Below are 27,569 nucleotides of genomic sequence, written 5' to 3'. Positions count from 1 at the left end.
ATGCCAAAACACCTTTCGACATCTTTCCTGTATCCTTCTTGATAAGTAGCAAATAATTTTTGCTTATGGGATCGGGGATTCGGAATGGATTTGACAAATGTGGTCCACCTTGGGTAGATACCGTCAGCTAGATAATACCCCGTCTGGTAGACTGTATTGTTGACTTCATAGGTAATATTGGGGCCTTGGCCGCTCAAAACATCGTTGAAGACCGGAGATTGACCCAGGACGTTGAGGTCATTTTGGGCTCCGGCAACTCCAAAGAAAGCATGCCAAACCCATGTGTCGAAGCCAGCAACGGCTTCCGGATGATACTTTTTATGCCTTTCCTATTTCCGTAATCACCTTGCCAAGCAGTTGAGCAATTCTTCCATTGCCAATGCATGCAGTCGATGCTACCAATCATTCCTGAAAATCCTCGAGCTTCGGCTTTTGTAGAAGCCGTTGGAGGTCCCTGGGAGTAGGTCTACGCAGATAGTCCCTAGTGTACAGGTTTTCAACTGCATCACAAAATCTTACCAAAGCCTCCAACGTAGTGGACTTCCCCATTCGGGCAACCTCATCTACCGATCAGCAGATGCTCCATACGCCAACATCGTATAAATGTAAGCTTTTGCCGGCAGAAGGCCCAAAACCCCAGTAGCATCACACTTTTGAACAAAGTATGCATCATAATTGCAAATATCATGCATGATTTTATTGAATAAGTGGGGTTGCATTCTAAATCGCCTTCGAAAATCAACATCAGAGTACAAAGCAGTTGGGATAAAATAATCTTCCAAAAGATTCTTACCCCGAGAATGCCTATGTCTGTCCACATTCCGGCGACGGCCGACTTGTGAACCACGGCGGCGACCTTGGTTCTCTTCCTCTTCCATTGCCACTGCTATGAGAACTTGTTCATCAACTTGCCTCTGCAATTCATTGATTTCATCGGCTCTACGGTTTCTCTCCTTTCTTTCTCTCTCATGCCTCTCCAAGCATCTCCTATATTCTTCCATTGAGAATGAATGGAGTATGAATTCTAAACTCTAAGAAATGAAAATATTGAAAGATGTGGTGTGAGATGTATGAGGTGAGCCTTTGGTTTTATAGAAAAATTTGGCAAGATAAAGATGTCACGTGGCTTGATTTCATTGGATGAAAATCTTATCTGAAATTTGAAATTCATCCGAAATTTGAACCTAATTTTATCTGAAATTTGAATTTTGAAATTCATCCGAAATTTGAACCCAAATGTATCTGAAATTTGATTTTTGAAATTCATCCGAAATTTGAATTTTGAAATTCATTCGAAATTTGAACCCAAAAATTTATCTGAAATTTGAATTTTAAAATTCATCCGAAATTTGAACCAAAAAATCTTATCCCGAAATTTTATCCGATTATGAATAGTTTTGACACGTAGGAACCCGTAAATCTTATCCGAAAATATTATCAAAATTAATTATTAAGGTAAATAAAATTGTGAATAAAACAAATAAATAATAGTAATGCCTTAGCTAGGCAATGGGTGGAAACACAAAATTCGATTTTGCAAGGGCAACCACTATTCACGTGAATAGTGGTCGCCTACTCCCCTTGCCATGGCTAAGAGCCATTCCAACCATGCAGCCCGAGGGGAGGGGGAAAAGCCAAAAAATGGTTCCAGTGGCGAAGCCCCCGGGGTGTGGGACCCACCAACCCGGCCGCCCAAGGCAACTTTCGCCTGTGTCCAAAACTCGGTGGAGGTGACGTCATGACGACAACGGGCACAACGGGTTTAGCTAGGGCAATGGGTGGAAACACAAAATTCTGATTTTGCAAGGGCAACCACTATTCACGTGAATAGTGGTGCCTAGCTCCTCCTTGCCATGGCTAAGGGCAATATGGGTGGAGTTGCTCTTACACCTCCGGTGTAAATATGTTTTTGCTCAAATGGGAGAGTGTAAATTCGAGGGTGTAGTCGTGGTTCCAAATTTTATGTTGACTTTTCTTCATTTTTCTTCTCTTTTCTCGTGTGTCCCGCATGCATTGGATGTAAAAATAGATGTAAATATACATTTTATTTTACATCTCCATAGTGGTGATGTATATTTACATCCATTTATATCTCCTCATTGGAGACGATTAGGTGACTCAGGGTGTATATTTAACATACACCCCCATATACACCTCCCCACTGTGAATACTCTTATAACAAGAGTTTTTATGTGTTGGGTAATCTTAAGATATATTGGCCCATTTGAGAAAATTAAAATAATAAAAAAAATTAGCCGATTATCATAAAGCCCAGCTGACTATAGAACATGCAAGGAGAAAGAGGTGTTCTAAAACTGAAACACACCGTTTAAATAAAGGAGGCTAGGGTCCTCCCAAGCTTATTCACTTCGTCATTCCTTTCCCTTGTAATCGGTTTGTCTTGTTCTTCCTCAATTCCTCTCATCTTCTTCTTTCTCAATCCCACCCAGGTATTTAATCTTCTTTTTATTTTTATATTTTTTTAAATTTACGATTTAATTTATGTTCGTTTTGCTCGAGTTTTTTTCACTCGCAGTCCAGTTTCCTTGTTTATGGTTATATGATTCTTTACTGGATTGTTTCATTATATGATTCTTTACTGGATTGTTTCAGAGTTTGTACATCTTTTTCAGTCTTATTGAACTCTTTCCACACAAAATTGTAGCAATTAGGGATGTTGAGTCTCTCATCTTGTGCTTAATAAATTTTGCATTCTTGCCCTACCGAAACGGATTGGGAAATTCCAAAGAAAACGAAAAGGGGAAAAGAAAACCCTAACGACACTGCTGAAATTTTGATGGCATTTTGGTGTTTTAGTTATTAAAATAATTATCAAAATATTTGTACAACATGTCAGATGTCTAATAGTTATATGGGTAGGAGTTATTTTATTGAAGAGGACCATTTTGATTGAGATTATTGATCTTAAAAGTCTTCTATCAGTTCCAAGTGTAGGACAAGAGAAGGAGGGCTTGGAGGTGAACATAGAGAAAGGAAAAGATGTCGGGCATGGGAGATGGATATGTGGGCACAGCCCAAGATGCCGTGAGGATCCGAAGACTCGAAAAGCAAAGAGAAGCTGAGCGCCAAAAAATTCAAGAGCTCAAAACCAAGTCAGCCTCTGAAAAAGGCCAGCCTGGTCTCCTCCAATTTGGGTCAAGTACTTCTGAGGTTTGTCTTTGAAACCTAACTTTTGAAGTTCCCCATGCGCATGTACTTCAGCTTCATCAATCTGAGGGGTTTATTATGTTGGTTTTGTGTACTCTGTTTTACAAATGGAAGAAAAGCTTGAAAAATGTGCAACTATTCATTCTTTTTTTTTTCCTTGTTCTTACTATTTCTGTGGTACCAGTAGGTGCGTTAAAATATATAAAGATAACAAGTTTTGTATAGACAGAACTATTGTTGTTGATTGGTAATTTTCTTGAATTAATATTTCAGATTCTTGAGACAGCATTTAAGAAGGAAACCGTTGGTTTGGTTACAAGGGAGCAATATGTTGAGAAGGTAAATGCTAAAAGCACTAGCATTTTTTTCTTTTAAATTTACTTATACTAATGGAAGCATAAGATGGTTAAAAAACGTGTTTATAATGTCAATTTCTGTTGTAGAGAGTAAATATTCGAAACAAAATTGAGGAGGAAGAGAAGGAGAAACTTCAGAAGCTTCAGCAAGAGTGAGTTTCATAACCGAGGACTCTGTTACTGTTTGATTTATGAACATCTTAAAGTGTTCATATTTGTCAATGTTTACAACAGTCTAAATATTTTTTTTCTTTTCTTTCCTTTCATAATTTAGGGAGGAGGAACTTCAATTACAAAAGCGTAAGAAGAGGAAGATAAAGGGGAGTTCTCGATTGTCCTTTGCAGAAGACATTGAGGATGGAAGTGAAGAGGAAGATGCAGAAAATAGTAAGCACTTCTCTCTAAGAGGTTAAAAAAAATTCTGGTTATGCAGTGCCTCAAGTTGTTCTCAGCCATCTTTGTGTATGCTGAATATTAAACTAATCTTTGATGAGCACTATATCACTAAAGTTCTCGTAGATTGATTTGGCATTTCTTTTCAGCATTTTATGTGACTTATTCTCCCCTGATGAATAGTAGGTGTAGATCTGGACTAATTTATCTGTTGCAACTTGTGTGTATGAAAGTTTCCATTCTAATTTGTTTGATGGGTGTATGTTTTAGATCCAGATACCTGACATTTTAGTGGTCACTCAACAGTATTCTCGTAGTGTTTTTATGGATGCCCATTAGAAACTTATTGCTACTTCTTTGTTCGTTCATTTTGATTATGCTTTATACAGAAAGCTCAGATGCTACAAGAGTCTGGTGTGGTAGACTTGGGAAAGATCCTACAGTGGAAACTAGCTTTCTGCCAGATAGGTGTCATATCTATCCATCTCTCTTGCTCTCATGCACAAACATTTCCCTCCCTGTATTTGGTTCTTTTGGGTCTAACATTGGAACTTAGAGGTGCTATGAATTTATTTCAGTGAGCGGGAGGCAGAGGAACAAGCTGAGCGTGAAAGGTTGCGGAAACAGTGGCTTGTTGAGCAGGATAAGATACGAAGTAATTCATTAATCTCATTGTGTCTCCTTTTTTTCCTCATATTCGAAGTAAGAAGTTTTGAAAGAAACTTGTACTGTGGATTTTCAGATGAACCACTTCAAATTACTTACAGCTATTGGGATGGAACAGGGCATAGAAAAGTGCTCCAGGCAAGTAAAGCATACTCAAAGTGCTTTTGTTTTCTCTTTATGGTTTCTCTTTTAATCTTGAGATTATTGATTTTTCTATTTAGTTTCATTATTCTTTTTGTAACATTTCAGGTAAGAAAGGGTGATAAAATAGGAGATTTTCTTCGGGCTGTTCAACAACAACTTGCACCTGAGTTTCGAGAGGTGCGAACCACCTCAGTGGAGAATTTGCTATATGTAAAAGAAGATCTTATCATTCCACATGTAAGAAGAATTTGATAGAAATAATTGTTCTCTTAGAAGCTTTGCTGAATATATGCTAATGAATTTCTCCGCACTTGTCTCATGCTTGTGGAAGTACAGCAGCATAGTTTCTATGAGCTAATTGTAAACAAGGCCAGGGGCAAAAGTGGACCGGTAATATTTCTTGTTCTTGTTCTTCCCTTCCTGGGAATGACTTGCATTAAGGCTAAATTTGTTTGAATTTTTATTGTAGGCTGTGTTCATTGATGGCTACTCATTCCTATATTCTGTTGTATTTTGCGTAGCTTTTTCATTTTGATGTGCATGAGGATGTGCGAACAATTGCTGATGCTACGATAGAGAAGGATGAGGTACATTCTCGTTCCATTATTAGTTTCTAATCCTGTATTACATAGGAAAAAAAGATAAATAAATAACTGAAAAAATGACACACAAGCATAAATAGGCTAAAGTTAATTTCATGGTGGAATGTGTTGAATGCTCTTTCAATGTACTCTGAACTTGAAATGTAGTTAGTGTATCCCATTATTTCATTTGTAAATGTGGAATCTATGCTGGACATCTTAGCAATGTTGGATTCTAGTTAGACGGCTATGAATAGGTCCATAATTTAACCTTGGCTGTGTCCATTCCAATATTTTTCTCTTATCCTACATCATGTAAGAAGTTTCGGAAACTGAAAATGAAACAGAAGTATAAGTAGTCTAAAGTTAACTTCAAGATATACTGCATTAAATGCTTCCAATGTATTGAGATCAAGTCAGTGCTTTCAATCGTGGATGCGGTGATGTAGAACAGCCCGTAGGTTTAGAGTAAACACTTGAGCAATAGAACAGAGAAGAAATAAGGGATCGAAGAGAAGAATTAGAGATCGAAGAGACAAAGGGAAAGGGAAGGAATCAGAGAGTTTAAAGTAAGGAAATTTATCATTAATCAAGTCTGCCTTAAAAGATTACAAACAACTCTATTTATAGAGGCAAAACCCTTTCTAGTCTAGGAAAAGGAAAAGTAAACTTTAAGAAATAGGAAAGCAAATTAACTAATAAGAGATCCTTTAACAAGAAGGAATCTTTAAGAATTAGGAAAACAAATTAACTAATAAGAGATCCTTTACTAAGAAGGAATCTTTAAGAATTAGGAAAACTAAAAATAGGAAAACTAATCCAAGTAGAATTAGGAAAACTAATAATATGCATTCTGCATCATGCGGAGTCTGTGCTGGACATCTTCTAAATGTTAGATGCTAGTTCGAAAGCTTGGATAATGTTTCTTTAAGCTAATCTTGGCTGTCTCTAATTCTGTATTATTTAAGAAGCTTCTGAAACTATGAATAGAACATAAGCAAACTCTACCTCAAGTTATGATTTCATTTATCTGGCTAATCTATATTAATGCGTTGAAAGAGAAATAAACTATGAAGCATATAAGTACTGTCTTCTGTTTAATTCATCAGGAATTTTCTATTACTTGAGCATTGAAATTATCTTCTTCTTTTTTTTTTTTCTTTTTTTTTTTGTCGATTTAAATTATATCTTAAAGCTTCAACATGTGCCACTTTTCAATTACAACTTCAGGATTCCCAACTTGGGATTATTTGCTGTGGAAATATGTTATTATTTTGATAGTGCACAGCAACTTTAATGTTAAATGTCCAAAGTTAGAAAAAAGTTTCCTGCCCGTGGACTAGTCTACAATCTAGGCCAAACTGGTGAAATAAAAAAGAAAAAGAAAAACCCCTCTGCTTCAGTCTAACTACAAATGACTAGAACTAAGATCAACTCCCAGTTTCCCTACAATCCAAATGAAGAATATTAAAAGGAATGTCTCTGAAAACTGCAGAAACAAATGGTCATAAAGAAGCCCAGGCCTCATTCTATATCCCATAAAGTTTTTTGACTTACCCACCCCAATCCCTCCCCTCCAAAAACAAAAAGCACAGCAATACAGACAGAAAGAGGTGGGAAATTGTTATCAATGAAGATTTTAATCACCCTTAATATGTTGACCTTACTTGATGAGCCATTTTATTTTAGTGAACAGAAATTTCCTGCCGTATGAATCTATTATCAAATTACAGACATCTTGCTTTGAACTTCGCTGCATTCAAGTATTATACCTTTTATCTGGAAGATACATGCTGCATATCATTACAAGAAACAGACTGTAGGCTTGAGACATGCTACATATTATCATAAGAAACCGACTGTAGGCTTGAGCATGTCATTCGGGTTTCTATTTCTGGTAATGCCGTGGCCAACGATGTTCTTAATACTCTGATTTTATTTTTGTGGCAGTCTCATGCTGGGAAGGTTGTTGAGAGGCATTGGTATGAGAAGAATAAGCATATCTTCCCAGCTTCTAGATGGGAGGTACTCTCTCAGTCTCTCGCTGTCTCTGTCTCTATATATTTTTGTTATATATAATAGGTATATTTAATAAAAATTTCAAAGTAACCACATAGAGGTCCTTTCACATATCACTCCAGTCAGGTTTGATAGTGTGTCATACTGATTGTCATTCAACTGAGGGTTTCTTGAAATATTAACTACAGTGCTCATGAGTACACAATTTCTGAATATATAGTGTGACCAATGTCTTGAGTATCGCTGATAAATCCTTGGTTTTTAGTGGGATGATATATTGTGTGCACCAGCATGTGAGCTAAATAAGTTTGAGTAGGGTTGGGGTTTCATAACCTTAACTTCTCTCTTTCAATGGGATGATTGCCTACCATCTTGGCTACTTCATCTGAGTTTATTATACTTAATACCCAAAAACAAACATAAACTTAAAGGTGGTATTTGATGCTTCTCTTTTTCCATAGAAATATGCGATGTTCGTTTTTTGGTTTTTGTTTTTATATGCATTATTTTGTTAGTGTATCATTGTTGATTACTTAATCTCTTAAAGTAACGTTATTATTGTTAACTTATGAGATGCATGCGAGATTAAGTGTTTGAACCTCCTAGGAACTCTATGTGGTACTACGTTGTTTCTGGCATAAATAACTGTATTAAATCATTATACAGAACTTTGGAGGTATATTCAATCAACGTTCAATAAGAATGGAGCAGTTTTTTAGTACACTGTTGTTGGCGCACGGTATATTCACCTTTTATGTGTCAAAGTTTACCGAATTCTTTAATCACAATAGTTGATAATTGATTAAACAAACCTGACATGATGTGTCATTCAAAGTTATGCTCCAAATTTTCCAATATCAATATTTCTGTATTTTTAGGCCAATACTCAAACACATTGTGTGCGACAACAATTAGACTATGTCAGCTAATCTCGACTGTATTAGGCATTTGTGCTGCTTATGAAGTGCAATTGTGTAATGATTCCTTCAGTTTTCTTTACTCACCTGTTTTGTCCATTTTAATGGCAGATATATGATCCAACGAAGAAATGGGAGCGTTATACCATCCACGGGGACTGAGTACATATAACAAACATGGGAGACTACTTTTTTTGTATGCTGCACAACATTATTTAGTTGTTGGGCTCAACTTTTGTACCAGTATTCATGTATAAATTACACTAAAGAACTTCTGGTGGTGGCAAATACTTAAAGAGGGTTGAGATTCTGTTAGTGCAGTCAATTTTTTTTCTTAACTTAGTGATCAACATACAGATCAGGCAAAACAATTCTTTTAGCAGATTGTAGATGGCATCTGTTTTGCTAATCTATTTTGGGATTGTAGTATAGAGGAATCTGCTACAGACATCATTCATTTACAACTCAATTTCTTCAAGATTCTCCTCCGAAAAATACATAGATGCTGTCTTGCTCAGCTACAAATCAGAGTCCCTGTGTAGACGGTAAACTATTTGTGCTTGAGATTGTTTGAGAAAATAAAAAATGGAAAGCAGTGATAATCAGCATGCAAAACTAACATATACTGTATACACTAATCTCCCAAAAAAAATGAAGCACCAGAGCAAAGCAATATTCATATAACAGCGGTGTACAATTCAAGAAGAAGTCCGAGGAATTGCATGAGACTTTTCAATGGAAAACTTCAAATTCAATGTCATAACAATGCCAAAGGCATAACATGAAGAAAGATGAACAATGCGGACCATTTTAGTTTATTTATTTATTTTGATCGGATCGGCATAACACGCTTGCTTGTACAAAGTGTGCTTTCTAGATTTATAATGTTTTTCCAATTGCTTTTACCTTTCCTTTTGTGTTTATATGTTTGTCCTCGTGTCTACAAATTTTGGTTGCAACGATTAGAAGGCTAAAGCATGTTATTTGACAAAGAAAGTCCAATAAAGCCCAATGGACCTATCTTTAAAATAGGATTGGTGGGTCCAAAGTGCCTAGTGTGAATTGATAAATAATTGATACCACTCTTAACATGGACAAAAAAATCTCGGTAACCTTCAAATTCCACTGTTCTCAGATGGTAAAAAAAAATCCTAAATTTTTCTCATGGGTAATCCACCCATGCAAATTTCAATGAGATCAAATCTAGCTCAAAATCTCCAAGTAAAATTTCAAAATTATTTCAAAGGATTCTAAACCCTTTTCATATGTCTCAAAGACACAAATTCTCAATTAATGGGTCCTTTACTTATTAATTTTCAAATTTTTTGAACTATGTTGGTTTGATCCATCATGGTTACTAGGCAATCTAGGCTCAATCTAGATGCAATCGCAATCCCATATCAATTCTTTGATTTCTCTGCCCAAGTTTATGAAAACACTTTTCCGAGCAAATCCACCTCAAATTTCCTTTTCAATGAGTCATTCACTCATTGTAATTCCTTAAATTACTAGTGGCTTGATTCCTGAAATGAATACGTAGGCAACCTAAAATTCTACTTAAGACCAACCACAAAATCAAACACATTTTTTATTTATGTTTACTTCTATTGTGGAATCAAAGAGTATTCCCTTATAGGAAGGGATTGCAATTAGGAGACATTTTGTGTCGAATGAGACGAACCTAAAAATAATAAAGCCCCATTACTTAGGCAGCGATAGTGAAATTATGTTGGGTGACACATTTTACCTTAACATGCCCTTATGTTATTTGAATAAGAAGCCTATTGTGGTGATTTCTTCTAAGCCATGCTCATATTGAAGTTTTTTATCACCTTTTTATTATGCGGAAACAGAAATTACAAAGCGAAACTCCTAGGACAAAAGCCCAAAGAGATCAAAATCAAAAGGAGAACATACTGATAAATGAAGCCCAAGCTCCCAAAAAACTTGCGACGAGAGCCCATGGCCTAGTTTGGCTATATCGTCCGCAGTGAAGTTTGTCTCCTTAAACACATGTTGGAAGCGAATAAAAGCTGCCGAAGAGCTAAGGTGCCAGATATCTTGAATAATTTGTTGGAAACTCTAAGGGGAAGTAACTTTTTTGAGGACATTGTCAATAACAAGCTTAGAATCACCTTCTACCACAATCCGACCCCAACCACATTTATGGAATTTTCACCAATGTTATTGGCACCAGCCAGTAACACATGACCATCACTATTCCTAATGAAAAAACTAGTGGTGGCTTGAGAATTAATGATAGACCCATCTAAGTTAATTTTAATCCAATATGTAGGAGGGGGTCCCATTTTATCACCATAGGGATACCATTTTTCTTTTTGACCAAGTTGTTATGATGCCAATAATCCATGCCAACAATATCTGCAACATGAAAACAACTTGCAGGGTGCGGCTGAGAATCTCGGAACAACAAATTATTCCTAACTTCCCAGGATCTGCCAGCAAATGAAAATAGCTTTGAACAAGTGATCCAGACCTGAAAGTTGAGTAGTGCAAGCCAAAAGAGGATAACCAACTTGCTATGTTGAGCTAATCCTTCAACCAAATCTTTCTTCCAAAATCCTTTCTCTAAAACTCTTCATTTTCTCTAAATTTATTTCTACCTCACATTTGATCCTTCCCAAAAAAGAAATTCATAATCAACGTATGCGTCCAACTTGTAACATCAAGCATAATGCGTCGTTACCATTTTCGTGATTACAACACAAAAATCTCATGCATATGTGTCGCAAAAGTGAAACTCAAACTCACACAATCTTCATTGGCACGTGCACCCGTGCGCACGTCACGTGAGATCCTGGTGTAGTTATAAACAACTGCATATTAACGAAACATTGGTGATCACCAGGAAGGCAATTATCTGTGAATGAAACCCTAGCAAAACCCTAACCATGCCATTGAGAACCACCATGAGCGAAGAAGCCATGAAGGTGGACCAACCTCAGCCACCGAGGACCGAAGCCCTCCAAAACCTAACCAAAGGTCCTCTCTCCTCGTCGATATCCAAGCTCTCAGGCTCATCGCGAGGCATACCTTCCAATCAAGACTTCTATTTCTACCGCAACTTCGACGAATTCAAGGTCCCGATCGAACATATCACAGAACAGTCGCAGTTAATGCTCGGCTCCGTTGGCTCTTCGGCGCCTATTTGGGGCAAAAAGATGGCTTTCCCCCAAGACTTGGACGACGCGTACGATTGGCTTGTTAACGTCAACGACGAGGTGCTCGAAAGGTTTGACTCGTCGGTGGACGAGTTCAAGAGGATCAGGAAAGAGGCAGAGGAGCCCAAGCGGCCGATGATTGCGGATTTTGACTCGGAAAATGGGTTTCAATTGGTCTGTGGGAAGAAGAAGAAGGGGCCCAGTGGCTCGGCGAGTGCTAATGGTGATTCGATTCAGGTCTCGAGCGTGAAGGTGGCTACCAAGGACAAGAAGACTGTGGGGACGAAGCCCAAGGTACCGTTTCATATACCGACAATTCGGAGGCCTCAGGAGGAGTTCAACATTTTGGTTAATAATTCAAACCAGCCGTTTGAGCATGTTTGGTTGCAGAGAAGTGAGGACGATCAGCGTTTTCTTCATCCCCTTGTAAGTCATTAATTGATGTTTTTAGTCTGTTCGAACATTATGGTGTTTTCTGTGCTCATGGAGCCAGTGCTGTAGGAATTCTTTATGATTCTTTACTGCAATTAAATTCTTAGAATTGGAAGGAAAAAAAACATGATTTGTTTTGTTAGATGTGCCATTACTCAATGTGGTTACATTTTTTAGAATACATGTAAAATCTTTTTGGGGCTATGCTGTCAAAAAATGGGTCTTTAGAGAAAGATGTATTTTTGACAATGTGGGAAGCTATACACTAATGGGGTGCCCTGCACCAAGTTTATCATGTTATGTTCCCTTCCCTTAATGTTTAAACTCATGAGGGAGGATGGATGGAGTGTTGGGTTATATGCAGGCTTTACCAATATAAATTTGAGTTACAAATATTTCCGACATTTCTCTATCGTAAGGGGTTTTCCAAAGGCATGGCTGGTCTAAAAACGATAACTGAGTGAAAAATTTGGAATTTACCACTTTCCATCTATAAAATATCCTTTATTTATTGTTTACACGGTACTGCTTGAGGCAAGACCTCTGGACCTGCCATTTATTTCATTTTCTAGAGTGTGTTCTCCATCTTCTTCAATCTGACACACCATTACAAACATCTTTTAAATCAAGACAAAAAACTTTTATGTGTCCGTAGAGGAGTGTATAAACGCTTTTATTCAACCAAATAGTATTCCTTCTATAATTACTCAAGACTACCAGTTGTAGACCCATGACTTAGCTAAGAAAGCCATGGACCTTTTTTTGTTACAAACACAAATGTACATTAGCTAATAGACGGCGAAACAAATCTGGCCTGAATAAAAACACCTGGAAAGCCAATAACTGTCTGTACGGAAAGGAGTATACAATGATAATTTTCGAAGCTCTTAGTTGGTTATTTAGTTAGGTTTGTTATTGCAAAATGGCAAAAGAAGCATTGAGTTGCACACTAGATGCTAGTTTGTCCGTTCTTTTTGTTAACTTTTATTCTAGTTTTACTACATGGTTATCTTCTTCTGACCATGGATTTGTTGAGCATTATTAAATTTATCTGTTCTTATTGACATAGCTGTATGGAATAGTGCGTTTCAAGGTTTTTGTGATTTGACGTATTAATCTGAACTACTTTTTTGGTTGCATGAAGTGATAGATTTTATAATTTATTTATGCTCATTGGATAATGAAACTTTATCTTTACCTTGCATAATTAGGTTTGCTTGCTAAAATTAAATTACTGTTTTCCCTTTTATCTTCTAATTTTTGTTTTCTTGAATGAATAAAGGAGAAGCTTTCTGTTCTGGATTTTGTTGACACTGACGTTGGGGATGTTGAGCCTGTAAAACCACCCTCATTAGAGTCTACGCCATTCAAGCTTGTGGAGGAGGTCAAAGATCTGAAAGAGCTGGCAGCTAAGCTGCGTGGTGTTAATGAATTTGCGGTAAAATTGGACAGCAATGATTTAATTTTTATTGTCAGTCGATCTGAATTTCATGGTCATTTACACTATATTAATTTTATCATCATTGCTGGATTGTATATCAAAGTCATTAATGCTTGTGGAAGTTTGTTGCACTTGCAGTTACTGTGATAATCATGAGTTTTTTTAAGGTTAGGAAGTATGATTATATTCATAGGCATTAGCATACAAATTATACTTGCAACATCAATACAATCTCAAAATCTGGGGGTGTGATGTGACAAAGTTGAAAAATGAAGGTCCATTTTGAGAATCACCCCAAACCTCGATGGTGTAAAATGTAGTTAGCCCTTTTTTGTGTCCACATGCAATTTGGAAAGTTGTAAAGACCACAGATCTAAATGTAATAACTAGTTGTTTCTTTCCTTTCAACTTTTATTTATTTATTTATTTTATATGTATTGTTAGGGACTTTTCTTTCATAAAAGTTTGCTCTTTAATGACATAAGATATATGTGCACATATATATTCTTTGGCTGTTCTTTAAGTTTTGCATGAAGTTACTTTCGTTTAGCCTTTTCCCTTCGATCTCTGTAATATTGCTTCTAAGATGTGTGACAAAACTGAGTTTTCACAATGTATTCACTGGTACCTGCCACGAAATTGCTTAATTTGGCATCTCAATATTGTGGTTACTTCATTGACTTTAGACATTTCAATGTCGCATTCATTTCCATGCATTTTAAACCTCTATCCTTTGCTGTGTAGGTTGATTTGGAACACAATCAATATCGATCCTTCCAAGGAATGACTTGCTTGATGCAAATTTCTACTAGAACTGAAGATTTTATAGTAGATACTTTGAAACTTAGAATTCATGTTGGTCCATATCTTAGGGAAGTTTTCAAGGACCCTGCCAAGAGAAAGGTTTGTATCATGCTCTATGCATTTCTCAGTTCGTAACGTATCAGCTAATTCTTTTTTCTGATAAAAATTATAATTCATTAGGTGATGCATGGAGCAGATCGAGATATCATGTGGCTCCAACGTGATTTTGGCATTTATATCTGCAATTTGTTTGATACTGGCCAGGTGATTTACTTTGAAACCACTGAACAAATGGATTCACTTATCATGTAAAGGAATACTTAATTCTGTTTCCTTAATTTGGAAAAAGCATCATAGCTGTACTATTTGTTTCTATAATTTTAGCCCTTTTACTCAAAATGTATTTTAATCTTCATAATGTGCTGCTAACCAAGGACAATGGGGTTGTCTTAATCTTCAGGCCTCAAGAGTATTGAAAATGGAGAGAAATAGTTTGGAATATCTTTTACATCAGTTATGTGGTGTTACTGCTAACAAAGAGTAAGTGTTTTATTTTTACTTTAATTTCTTCAATCTTCTAAGTGTTCTAAATACTTGTTATTATTTATATTTTCAAAAAATTTGCTTGTTGCTGCTTTGACTGTCACCTATTTGTCCAGCTCATATTTTTCAAGCTTGACTAGTGAACTCTTTGCAGATACCAGAATGCAGATTGGAGATTACGCCCTCTTCCTGAGGAGATGGTCAGGTAAAAATGTGGATTTTGGCATATGTTTACTGGGTAATATAGCTAGTATTAGTTTAGTCGATTATATATTACAAGTCCGTAAATCGTTGTTCTCTCTCAATTTTGTTCATTGCAACTTTAACTTTCTGCCTTTATATATGAGAGTGATTTGAAACTGAAAAATCCAAAATCTAGTTAGTTGGTTTCTTCCTAATATCATTTTAATATACTTTGCTTGGTGTTTGATGTTAAAATGTTTGTCCCAGTTACGACTGATTGATTGTCAAGGATAATATGGCTTGTGGATAGCAGTTAGTTTTATGATTAAGATTGCCTCCAAATTGAAAAAATTGGATGGGACAACTTATTACATGAAGTCTGCACGCATGGACATTCCAACCAATAAAAACCCTAATGAACCTAAAAATAAAGTAAAGGCCCAGCAGAAATGACTTGTTTTTCAAGACCCTGTTATAAGATCTATCCATATACACTAAGGTCCTCAACTCAGACTATAACAAGATCCTGCTTTAGAATATTTAAATTTCTTCTATTCTTATGTATTTATTTTTGCCTTTTTGGTGGTTCATATTCTAGTTATTTAAGATGTTGCATTCTTGTGACCATTCTTTTTAGATTACTTTGAGGTGATGAAGTTTAAGCTCCCCAATTGCCTAAAGCAGTTTTGTTATCTTGACAGATATGCCAGAGAAGATACACACTATCTGTTGCACATGTACGATTTAATGAGAACAATGTTATGTTTGATGCCAAAGGAATCAGAAAACTTGGACACTCCTTTAGTAGAGGTATAACACATATGAGGATCCCATGCTTCTCTCTACTCTCCTGGAATTATATGTTTTTAATCTTTTGTGTTATGCACATTCTTAATGCTTTTATGTATTGTAAACTTTTGTAGCTAACTGCTAGTTTTGATTTATGGCTTATGGATGAGTATAATTTTAATTTCCATTAGAGTGCTCATTGTTCCTGCAAGACAATGACTTCATTATTTAATTTGCGTACTTTTGGTGGTTAATGCAATGTTCCTTGTTTCATTTCTAGCATTGAAGTTGACTATATGCGATGTTGAAATTCTATTTTTATTCCTTTTTCTGAATGCTTGTTGGATCTGGTCAAATTTGATTTAATTAGTCTTTGCGTAGAAGTTTATGAGCTCTGTGAAAAAGCTCATGAAATGCATCAGCGATGTCTCACCAAAGACAAGTAATCAAGAAAGCCGCCCTGTTAATTAATTGTTCATTCCAATCTATTTGTTGGGGAGATGAACGATCTAAAGTCTAAGGGAAAGATAGCAGAGGGTTATTTTTGAAGCGTCTTTTGGGTCCATCTAGTGGAGCTATTAAAATTTTTGTATTGTTTTCATCAAGTGTTATTAGTTTGGAATAATTTTTCTGCAGGTGTGGTTATTTTTTTTTTCTCTGTAGCTGATTTGATCTTAGGCCTTAGCCAATTGGCTTGTGGTTCTGATGATGGAATGGCATGTTTTTTTCTTTTTAAAAGGAAATTTGTTTGATCTTTTAAGATTAAAAAGATGGCGTTCTTAGTGCTTTTTCTAGTCCCTTGAGCGAAAAAAAGTATGTTAAAATTGAGTTGTTTATAACATATGCAGATGGATGATTGTTCAAGTTGATGTTTTTATTATTTGTGTAGGTAACCCTTCTAGTATGATCTGAGCTGAGTATTATTTTATATGAAGTAAATATGTCTTCGTGGTAAATTAGTTGATACAGCTTAGAAAATGGTTCTTTAAATTACATTCTCTATATATATATATATATATATATATATATACATTGTTTTCCATTTATTAATTTTATTGAAGACCCTTTGAAAAAAATTTCTGACAGGTTTACAAGCGGAGTTATGATATATGCATGCATCTGTATGAGAAAGAGCTTTTGACAGAAAATTCCTATCTCCATATATATGGGTATGTTCCTCTATTTCAGGTTAAAAGGCTAGCATACTGTGTACCTTATTTATTTTCTTTGTTTCTCTTTTCTTTTCTTCTCTCTTTGTTTTTTTATTTTTTTGGGTTTTGTCTTGGATGGTAGATCACCTGTGAATTCCCTCCTTTCCTTTCATTTTCTTCTGGGATGGTAGATCACCTCTGAATTCCAGAGAGTTTACATCTTTTCCAGTTGCCATTGCCCAAACCCACCACCACCCTATCCCCAGGATCCCATTATCAAACGTTCAAAACTGGGGTAAACCAATAAAGCCCAAGTTGCTGTCTCTTCCTCATCCCATTTACAATTTTTTAATCCAAACAGATCAAAAATACCTAAACTAGAAACAGAAATCTTGTTGCTTAACATCCAACATCAAGTTGTGTGGTACCACCTTCAAAAATTAAACCTTTACCAATTCAGTTAACAAAATCATATCTGTAAAACGCCAAAACAATGTAATATGTTATGTGTGTCCTCTTCAGGTCCACAACTCGGCCCTAAACTCCCATACAGTGAAAAACTTTTTCAATCAAATTAATTGATTACCATTAAGTGGTTGAGGTTTTTGCGAGAAAATTGAACCTTTAGACCAGATTGAAATTGAAAACCTACTAGAGATTAATATGCGTGTGTAGATGATTACTGGTTCTGTCAGGGAGGGAAGTTTGCAGTTCTAACTCCGTCAGGAGTGCCCTATGGGTCTTGAGCCTTCAAGTAAAATGGGTGACATGACCTTTATCCAACTACGTGCGGTAATTGAGGGAGTATAATATATGAAAATGACAGGAGTCTGGTTCTTTTATATTAGGGAGCTTATTTGAGGGACACCTTTGTAGGGCCCACTTCGCGTTGTACTTCAATGATCCGAACCATCTAGTTTTAAGGTCTTCTCTCAAAGATCATCGCTGCAAAACTTACTTAAACTCAATACCATTTAACCACTCAATTACTTGGTTGTAATTTTAATGTTTTTTTGAAACACCGCATTCTTCTAATTTTTGGTCACAACTAAGATGTTTTCTTGGTTTCCAGTTTGTCTAATTTTTTTTTCAAGGATGATCTTTAAATGAAGATTTGATTTTGGATCATTGAAGTATAAACTCGTAGGGGACCTCAAAAGGTTATTAGCCCTCGGTTAACCAAAATGTTCAACAGAAGAATTTAATTTGAAAAGGCTAAAATAATAAAAAAGGAAAAAAAATTGTCACATGGGGGAGGGTGCCAACTGGCTAGTATATATTATGACATATTATAATGACTAAGATATATTCTTTTCTGTTTTGATCCAGGTTGCAAGGTGCTGGTTTCAATGCTCAGCAGCTTGCAATTGTTTCCGTAAGTTGCCTTCTTATTTTCTTGTTTGTATCATTCAAATTTTAACATTGGTTGATTCACTTAAACTGTAAAACACTGAAGATATCCCCTCTGCTATTCCAATACGATTTTCATTGTGTGGTACTCCTGATCCATTTATCGTTAATGATTTTTCATGTAGGAACACTAGTTTAAATGTTACAGTGATTGCATGAAGGAAATTGTGAAATGCTTTGTCACATTCATAAGCATATAATCTGTTGTTTCCTTATTGAGTAATGTCTACTATATTTTATGAGAGGCACTTATATTCTTAAGTAATGTGTAAATGTGTAATATTAATGGTTGTATGCTATTTATTCTAGATGTAATTTAAAAATGATTTTTCAGGGTCTTTGTGAGTGGCGGGATGTTGTTGCTCGTGCAGAGGATGAAAGTACTGGCTATATATTACCAAACAAAACTCTTCTTGAAATTGGTAATGGGAAACTTGTACAAAGTTGCATCTCAATATTTCTCTCTCTTTTTCCAACATGTTTAAACAGTAGACATTCAACTTATTTATTTATTTATTGGTAATAGCTAAACAGATGCCTGTCACTACTAGCAAGTTAAAGCGATTGGTGAAATCAAAGCACCCGTACATTGAGCGCAATCTTGCTTCTGTGGTTAGCATCATTGGGCATTCTATGCAAAATGCTGCTTTTTTTGAGCCTGCGGTCGAACATTTGAAATTGGGACATGCGGGTATGGTAAGGCCTTATGTTTAGAAGTCTGATGATCACGGTGACTGGGCATTGTTGTTTGCTTTTCTCTATTAGGCTTGCATTCATTGGTGACCTGTATATTTTTGGATCATAGGACAAGCCATCCCTCCTATGGGGTGAGATGGATAAAAAATTATGACTATTGCAGATATTGGATTGCATTGACTATGTTATCATGATGACTCCCTTTTTTAGGAAAGATTGGTGGGGGAGGAAGAAAAGTTTGTAAGGAATTCAGCTGCAAAGTTAATAACTGAAGCACTTTAAAGTCATTAAATATACTTTACCAAATGATTAGCTATAAATTATGCTTTGTTAAATACTTCATGCCAAATTCCTTGTGCTGTACTGTTGAATCTGATTAGAACTGTGGAATTAAACTGTGCATTTTGATAAATTTTATTTAAAAAAATAAAACATTTGTATTCCATTGTCATTTACCTTTGATGTCATTGGGTTACCAATTTGTGGCATTCCATGAAAAGAAATGAACGTTTACAAAGATATACTGGCTCTATGGCTCTATGGGTCCTCTTGTCTGATATGCGGTATACTTTGGTTGAGAATATCTGTTTGTTTTTATTGTTACTCTTTGATTTTACCCGAGCACTCAATTTGTGAATCCCTTAGGCCATCCATTATATGAACAGGTGAAAATGTGTATATATATATATATATATATTTCCATCCACATTATGTTTCAACCAAGAAAAAAACATCCATAATATGCATTTTTGTTTGTCTAGAAGTCTGCTATCCTTATCTTTCCTACTTGAGTACTATCAAGAAGAGTTTTTATTTTTCGTGCTTATTTTTAAATTATTTTTAGGGCTCGTTTGGGACTTAAGAAGCACTCCTGCTCATAAGTGCTTCTAATAAAACTACTTTTATTAGAAAGATGTTGAAATCTTCATAAGAAATCCAAGTGCTTCCTGAAGAAGCAAATAGCAAGTGCTTCTCCGGAAAGCGCTTCTCCAGAAAGCGCTTTTATGAGCCAGAAGTGCTTCTAAACTTTTCTGTCAAACGCTGTCAAAAGCGCGTTTGGTTGTCATAAAGCACTTTTAGCCCTTCCAGAAGCATTCCCAAACAGACCCTTAATTAAATTGAAATCCATATTTTATTGGGACTTGGAGTATGATAGAGAATGTTCTTCAGATGTTTGATATCACTATAATTTTAGTTCTTTTGGTAACAGTAGGCCTGCTTGCAGGCAACTGAAGATAATATATTGGCAAATGAAGGATCTGAAGCCGTCTTACCTGATGAGTCTGCAAGCAATTCAATTAACGGTGATATATCTGCAGCTTCACCTGCTTCTCCGCCACATAAAATGGAGGATACTGAACTTGGATGTGGTGCCTCGGAACTTGTAAGAGGTGGACAAGAAAGCTCTCTTGAGCATCCTGGTGAAAATGGGAAAGGAAAGATTGAATGCGGTAGCAACACTTCTGTGCTTCCTAGACAGAATATTGTTCCGTGGCAAAGCAGAGAAGCAAACAGCAATGCCTGTTTATTAGATTCAACAAAGGTTTTAAAATCATTGGCTTTCTTTGAAATTTTATATTGTTTTTTCTTGCTCATAAAGCTTTAGTCTTAAAATGATTGTCTATTTCTGTTGCAGGTTACTGGAGTAAGTGTTCAAGTGCAAAAGAAGCCTAGCTGTGCCTTTAGTTCCCTGTTGGGGAGTGGAGTTCCAAAAAGAAAGTTTGATGCTGATAGAAAGGTTAGTAAGAATGCTGTAATCAATTTTTCCTGAAATGGCATAGACCATCTTTGTCGATTCTTTTATTGTTTGCAATGGCAGCTAGACTTGAACCTTGCACATTGCAACTCTCAAGTCAAATTGAAAGATTGCATCTTGAAATGCTTTCTTATATAGCTTAGTAATTCCAACTGGAAATGCTTTCTTATATAGCTTTGTCCTACTTTAGACAAGACACTTAAGTGACCCCTTTTTATTTTTATTTCTTATATAACTTAAAACTGTAATTGAATAATATATTATTGGTGAAATTTTGTATTTTTATGTGTTTTTTCTTCTAATCTTCTTTAGTAACCTGTACTTTGCTAACTCTTTTTGCTACATGATTTTATTTATAGAACAAGGAGGACAAGTTGGAGCAAATTAGGTCGTCAATGAACTTTCCTTTCCACTCATTTACGGGAAGCAGTCAGCAATCAAAGCCAATCATCGAACCATCAGCTACAAGTTCTGAAATTCCCCACTCTGAAGGGCCTCTCACTGTATCACCTGACAGGTCTAACTTAGATGATATCATAACACTGGAAAATGATTCAGATGTGGGTGAACCAATAAATGGTTGCTCAGAAACAAGAAATGAGAATGATTCAGTGGCATCTGCTTTGGGGAGGGATGGAGAAGATGAACCTATGTCTCTCTCTGATTTGTCCTCAAGCTTCCAAAAATGTTTTCAGTCACGTAAGCAAAACAGGAAACCCAGAGAAGTGGAGAAATCCCAAGAATCGGGTGGTTTGCAGGTGAAGCCTTTTGACTATGAAGCAGCAAAGAGAGGGGTTATCTTTGGAGCTAAGCCGGTTAAAGAAGCTGGGGAAGGTGTAAGGAGCCTGAATTCAGGAGGGAAGAAAAAATCTTTAGGCGGTAGAGTCTCAAATGATGATGGGTCAAAAGAACTAGCACAAGGTAGACGACGACAAGCTTTTCCAGCAAGTGGAAATAGAAGTGCAACGTTTCGTTAAGTTTCAGGCATAGATTTGTTCTGTATTTTACACAAATGACAGAATGTTTTAAGTAATTGAAAGAAGTAAAAGAAAATTGTAAGTGCCCTTAAAGAGCTTCAATTTTCAGAATGGTGAGAACGGGGTTAATAGGAGCTTTTTATTAGGTAAAGCTGCCTAAAATTGACCGTAAAATATCCAACTCACCAAATTATGAAATTAATAATTTTTAGGTTTCATCTGATTCTAATCTGCGTAAAACACGGGTTAAATTAAGTTATGCCACGCCCAACGTTGATTCTGCGTCACTATAATTCTAGCCCATAAGAATGATTAGAGGATAAGTTAGTTCACTATAATTCTAGAACCCCAAAAGAGGCAAAAGTCCGAACTTTTTGCAACTGCCAGAGTCCAATTACAGCATCTAGCGGTATTACTGTTACTACTCGTGGAGAGCATGAGACTTTGCCCCACGCACATTGAAAGTTACATCTGAACCTTCCTCTTTCTCCAATAACATACCAAGATGAGCTCCAACATCAGACTCAGGGACATCTATGGAGTGCAATCTCGAACTGTCTATATAAATCATGAGAATCATGGAAATTTTGAAGTAAAACTTTCAGGAAACGTGAAACTATTCAATAATGCACCTATTAAATATGGTATTTAATAGGTGCATTATTGATGGAGGAGATATCAAACTTGTTGAGGCTGCTGGAGGAGATGAGATTATTTCCATACAAAGAAGATGGTCCTTAGAGCCTTCAGGGCAATTTTCTTGTAAATCCTACTTAAATCGATTGAGAAACGTACCAGGTAGTCCACCTTTTCTCCCTTAAAGTCTGATTTGGAAATCCAAGGTTCCTCCCAAGGTTAAGGTTTTGGCTTAGTTGGTGGTACAAGGGATATTAGCTTTTCGTAGGAATAGGAACTCCAAAAGTGAAAGAGACAAAGACAGAGAAAGGGAAATCCGCTTTAAATTCCAACAAAATTCACCCAACTTCATTACTTTATGTCTTTCAAAGTCCATGACATTTTGAATGCATCGTGACTTTAAAAATTTGGCTTGAATACGCCCAAATTTGTATGGACTTTATCAAATTCCATGACCCTCCATCTAGATGAAGGAATTGAAAATTATATAGAATAATAAAATGACGGAATTTAGATTTCTATAATTTCAATTTCCGGCAATTGAAGATTTCAATGTTTGGATTTATGTATGTCAAATTTTGTAAATGATAGAACTTGTAAATGACATTATGAAAACTGTGAAATGATGCATATTTTGATGGAAATTAAACTTGGAAATTTGATGCCCCAATTTCCACGATTTTTCAATGCGTCATTTAATAAATTCCGTGCTTAAGTTGTCAAATAAGGGAATTGTCGATTTCTCCTCTTAAATTCCCGACTTTTAGCTAAATTCTGAATTTTCCCTCATCTAAAAGGAGGGTGAATGTTGGAATTGAATACGTCGGAACTTTTATACTACTTTAAAATCTTGAAAATACCCTTGATTTTTTAAAGTCATTTAGAATCCCTTAAAAAGTTCAAATTGAATACATAAATTTAGGGGGCGTATTCAATTAGGATTCTAGAGTGTTTAAAAAGATTTTGTTTAAGTGCCAGATTTCATAGAACTTGATGGAACTAGACTTTCAGAATACTTCTATATAATTTTTTAATAAACTTTCTTAAGATTTGTATGGCTTTTATTCCAGACTTCTATAATTTCTTTAACATATTGTTTTAAAAACGAATGCTAACTTCGACATCCTTACCCAGATGAAGCACTACATCATGCAGCAAGCTAGTTCATAGCATATATGTTGAGATGAGAAAATTTCTGCACTGATGTTGAGATGTTCTGATACTTGATTTGTACCAAGATTACAACTTTGAGCAGATGGAACTACATGATTTGTACCAAGATTGCAATGATGTTAATTCAACAACATGAAATAAAATTTTAAACAACATGAAATAAATAGCCAAATTCATAACATCTTTTCCTTGAACAACATGAAATAATTTTTTTTTTTAAATTATGTTTAACGAAAAGCAAAATTCATAAGAAATTCACAAGAAATATAGTGACAAATGTGTTACAAATTTGAAAGAAAAGTTTAAGGAAAATATTTAACTTTCATTCATTATCCTCGATTCTCATTGTTGTCATTGTGCCCAGCATCTCTCCACATATCCAAACCTATACCAATTCTCCATTCATTAGAATTATGTCGTTGTTGTTCTTGTGTTTGGAAAACTAGTTTAGGATCTCGTTCATTAACCGGTAACGATGAAGATGAAGAAGATTCATTCTCCAATTCAATAGAAAATTCGTAAGATCTACACTCTTTTAGAAGAAAGTTGTATAGTTCTACACAAGCTAGCACTATCTCTGTTTGTGTTATATATGGGAATGGAGGTGCGGACTTGAAAATTGTAAATCGTGACTTAAATATACCAAATATCCTCTCAATGACATTCCTCAAGGACGAATGACGAAAATTAAACAACTCAACTTCATTTGCAAGTGCACGACCTTGGCCACCAAACTCTTGGAGATGATATCGAACACCTCGAAATGAAGCCAAAAATTGGCGTCGATTTGGAAATCCACAATCCACTAAGAAAAATTTACCTGATAATAGATTACACATATGTTAGTATCCAATGTACGACCTAATGTAAACTATAAATGAAAAAAATTTAAATTTAAAAATACATTGTGGCACTTTAAGTCCATTCCTCCTTGTTAAAGCATCATGTAGTACTCTTGAATTATGAGCTGAGCCCTCCCACTCATTAAGAAAATATATGAATTCCAAATCAAAGTTACAAGGTGCTAATACATTTTGTGATATCGTACCGTGACGAATACAATAGCCGGTTACGTCGCGTCCCATTACTATTGCTAGAATATGTGTGCCGTCAATAGCTCCGATACAATCCTGAAATAAACCCAAAAGTTTAAAAGATATTATTAAACATAAACAAATTGAATAAAACAAGTTGCACCAAACAACACATTTACCTTCAAGTATAGGTAAAACCTTGTACTTTCCCTTATTTCAGTTGGTACCGCGGATCCAGGTTTGGCTAGCCTCTCTGGTGTTATTGTGTTCAAGGCCTTTAAAATTTTGTTAAATTTTTTACTAGCAGTGAAGTGCAATTGGCCAAATATATCACGTACTAGACAATATCTATTATTTTGACCCACAATAAGCAAAAAGGTCGCAACCATTTCTTCTACACAAATGAATCTTGTATCTTGTGTGAGTGTTTTTTCTCTAATAATACTGCATAACTTTCGAAACACATCAGGATACATTCTATATCTTTTTCAGAAATGCTCTAAATCGTCATTCAATACATGATGTATATAATTATATCCTTTCATAGTAATAGGTCTCCGGGTTAATGGACGTTCAATATTTTCACTATGCATGATAATCTCATTCAATGCATGAGCTACTTCTTGAATCGCCATTAATAAATTTCAAATTGTTTCATAAATTTCTTCATCCTCCTTTATTTCTTGCCTCTCAATTTCTTCTACCACCATTATATATATTGATACCACCTAAATAAAATGATAAACAAATTACAAACACAATTAATAATAAAGTCACATATGCACTGGAGCTACAACATCCAAATTGCAAGTCACACGTATGCACTGGAGCTAATAACAAATTGCAAGTCACACATATGCACTGGAGCTAATAAAAAATTGCGAGTAATAAGAAATTGCACTGGAGCTAATAACAAATTGCAATTAATAATAAATTCCAGATTTCCAAAGGAAATAAAGGATTCAGAAAAGCAAAACAAGTTGATGAATTCATCAAATAACCAATAGAGTATTTAAACATAAACAACAATGTTTGATAAACAAAACAAATAGTCCAAATATCTTGATGCATTATCAACCAAAAAACAATCCCAAAAACCAATCATTCCAAACAAACCAGTCATTCCTAAAAACTCTTAAAAAAATCACTCATTCCAAATTGTAAGATATCCAATTTGAGCGCTCCTTAGGGGACATTTTAAAAAATGCATCCTTTTCTGTGTTAGATTCAACAAAGAAAGCGCTTTATAACAAGCACAGTCATCCAAATTTGGGGTCTCCTTAAAGGTATCCCGCATATAACTCTGCTGCTCTCTCTCTCTCTTCCCCTTTTTTGGTTGTTTATTATTATTGTTAGTCTGTGAGCTTGTGGAAAGTAATATGTGAACTTGAATTTGTAATTTCAAGCCACGTGGATGACTTTTACATATATAAATAAATAAATAAATAATATCTAACTTTAGCATCTATAAATATTTATGACTTTTGCTTTATATGATGTTGTGAGGGTTTGGAGCTTGTCTCACCATGTTTGAACGAAGAAAGGAAGAATAAAAGGGTAGAGGTCATGTGGCTAATGGTTTAGCAATTGTCAAACAGACATTTTGTTTTTGCAAACTGTGATGGCAATTGCATAGTGACAATTTGGCAATTTACATTAGGGAAGTTGAGCTTTCACATTTAGGAAATGTTCTTAAAATATAGACAAGTTTTGGAAAATTTAATACCAATTTTTGGCCTTGGAATTATAGTAAAAATAGTTGATAATTAAAATATTATTATTTCAAAGAAAATTTTATAATATCGTGAGTCAAAATGACCCAGTAAATACATGTAACCAATATACAACATGCATCATAAAATAATCATAATGATTTAAACCAAGGCAATTATCATAATATTGTATGTTTGGGTCTAAATATGGGTTCAAGTTATTGGTTGCCTGTGTGGCTATTGTAATCGAGCATATTGAATTTTTATCAATGATATTTCTATCATTTGATAAAAAAATAAAAATTGTTTGGCTTCAAATTTTCACAATAAAATTAAATAAACAAATTGTCGTGAAAAAAAAAAAACACGCCAGAAAAAGAAAGAAAAAAAAATTGAGCATTGTAGTTGATTTGCAAACAAAATATTTGATTGAAAGCAAAGCAGGGTTGTATCAAGGAAAATGGATTGCAAAGAAAGAATCTCAAGGTATGAACGAGAGACATTTATCAATAAAATGGCGAGGCTTCAATTTTAATTCAATAAATTGAATTTTTGACTTGTAGTGGTAAAGTTCAGTTCATTTCAGAGATCAATATTTCATTTTGGGGATCAATCTTTCATTTCAATAAACTGGCCCACCATAATAACTCTACAGCCTCTTTCTTATTGACACATGAACAACATTGCTTTTCACTTTTTAATTTTTCCATTACATTTAGTTAGTGTAAACTAGAAGTTACCTTTTTTTTTTCCAAAGCAACTAGCCATTTCTGATTTATTTCACTATTAAAAAAAAAACAAACATATAGTTGATATATACATTAGCCATTACTGATTTGTTTTACTTTTGAAAAAGAAAAGGATAGCTAATTATATATACTAGCCATTGCTAATTTATTTCACTTTCCAAAAACACAAATGGCTAGTTCCCTTTTCAAACGGCTAGTTATTTACCTATAAAATTGTTTATGTTGAAATTACATAAATGGCTACAACTATGTAGAAAACAACTCTCCTACAACTTCCTACACCCACAAAAAAATTGTTTATGTTGAAATTTTATTTTTCAATAGAAACTTTTTTTATTAATTTTTTTAGGCTTGATCCATGAGGTTTACACAATTTTCATCTTTGGTCCTTTATGTATTTTTGTGATATGTTTGGTCCTTAAGGTTATATTGTGTACATCAAATTGGTACCTGTCGTGAGATTTTGTTGAATTGATGACGTGGCACTGTATGGATTTCATATGTCTAAAAATAACATGACATGTGAATTTGAATTAAAAATACATATTTTGTTTAAAATTTGTGTATAAAAAAAGTTTTTAAGATTGAAAATCATAAAAACTTTAGAAAACTAAAATTTAAGGCTTAAACCAAGTAAAAAAGGAAAAAAGCTGCAAT

General features: G+C 35.1%; 3 protein-coding genes across 4 annotated transcripts; 2 read left to right on the top strand and 1 right to left on the bottom strand.

Moving 5' to 3' along the window:
- Nucleotides 1-2,309: 2,309 nt before the first annotated feature.
- Nucleotides 2,310-8,722, top strand: XCT (XAP5 family protein). Of its 2 annotated transcripts, none has more exons than XR_016122859.1 (13): nt 2,310-2,450; nt 2,944-3,171; nt 3,442-3,507; nt 3,612-3,676; nt 3,799-3,911; nt 4,307-4,385; nt 4,496-4,572; nt 4,660-4,721; nt 4,833-4,964; nt 5,064-5,117; nt 5,197-5,314; nt 7,259-7,333; nt 8,356-8,421. XR_016122859.1 is itself a non-coding variant. In XM_008245906.2 (13 exons), the coding sequence occupies exons 2-13, from the start codon at nt 3,001-3,003 to the stop codon at nt 8,404-8,406; spliced, it is 1,011 nt and encodes a 336-aa protein (XP_008244128.1). In that variant the 5' UTR covers nt 2,310-2,450; nt 2,944-3,000; the 3' UTR covers nt 8,407-8,722. The 2 variants fall into 2 exon arrangements, 1 of the variants encoding a protein (XP_008244128.1); XM_008245906.2 differs by having other exon boundaries at nt 5,249-5,314; nt 8,356-8,722.
- Nucleotides 8,723-11,085: 2,363 nt separating this feature from the next.
- On the top strand, nt 11,086-21,701 carry LOC103342295 (protein RRP6-like 2). The gene is made up of 14 exons (XM_008245907.3): nt 11,086-11,852; nt 13,141-13,296; nt 14,044-14,202; nt 14,284-14,367; nt 14,564-14,643; nt 14,801-14,851; nt 15,531-15,639; nt 16,705-16,787; nt 18,099-18,144; nt 18,514-18,601; nt 18,706-18,875; nt 20,101-20,418; nt 20,512-20,613; nt 20,991-21,701. The coding sequence occupies exons 1-14, from the start codon at nt 11,157-11,159 to the stop codon at nt 21,606-21,608; spliced, it is 2,760 nt and encodes a 919-aa protein (XP_008244129.2). The 5' UTR covers nt 11,086-11,156; the 3' UTR covers nt 21,609-21,701.
- A 2,017-nt stretch (nt 21,702-23,718) lies between these two features.
- On the bottom strand, nt 23,719-27,569 carry LOC148915081 (uncharacterized). The gene is made up of 3 exons (XM_089042127.1): nt 24,631-27,569; nt 24,466-24,547; nt 23,719-24,237 (listed from the first exon to the last, which is right to left on the bottom strand). Exons 1-3 carry the CDS (start codon nt 24,925-24,927, stop codon nt 23,747-23,749), a joined length of 870 nt encoding a protein of 289 aa, XP_088898253.1. The 5' UTR covers nt 24,928-27,569; the 3' UTR covers nt 23,719-23,746.

Source organism: Prunus mume, linkage group LG8 (assembly GCF_029339155.1).
Source record: "Prunus mume cultivar Tortuosa linkage group LG8, ASM2933915v1, whole genome shotgun sequence".
Classification (NCBI taxonomy): Eukaryota; Viridiplantae; Streptophyta; class Magnoliopsida; order Rosales; family Rosaceae; genus Prunus; species Prunus mume.
The sequence above is the reverse complement of the archived record's forward strand: the minus strand, read 5'-3'. Positions and strand labels throughout refer to the sequence as shown.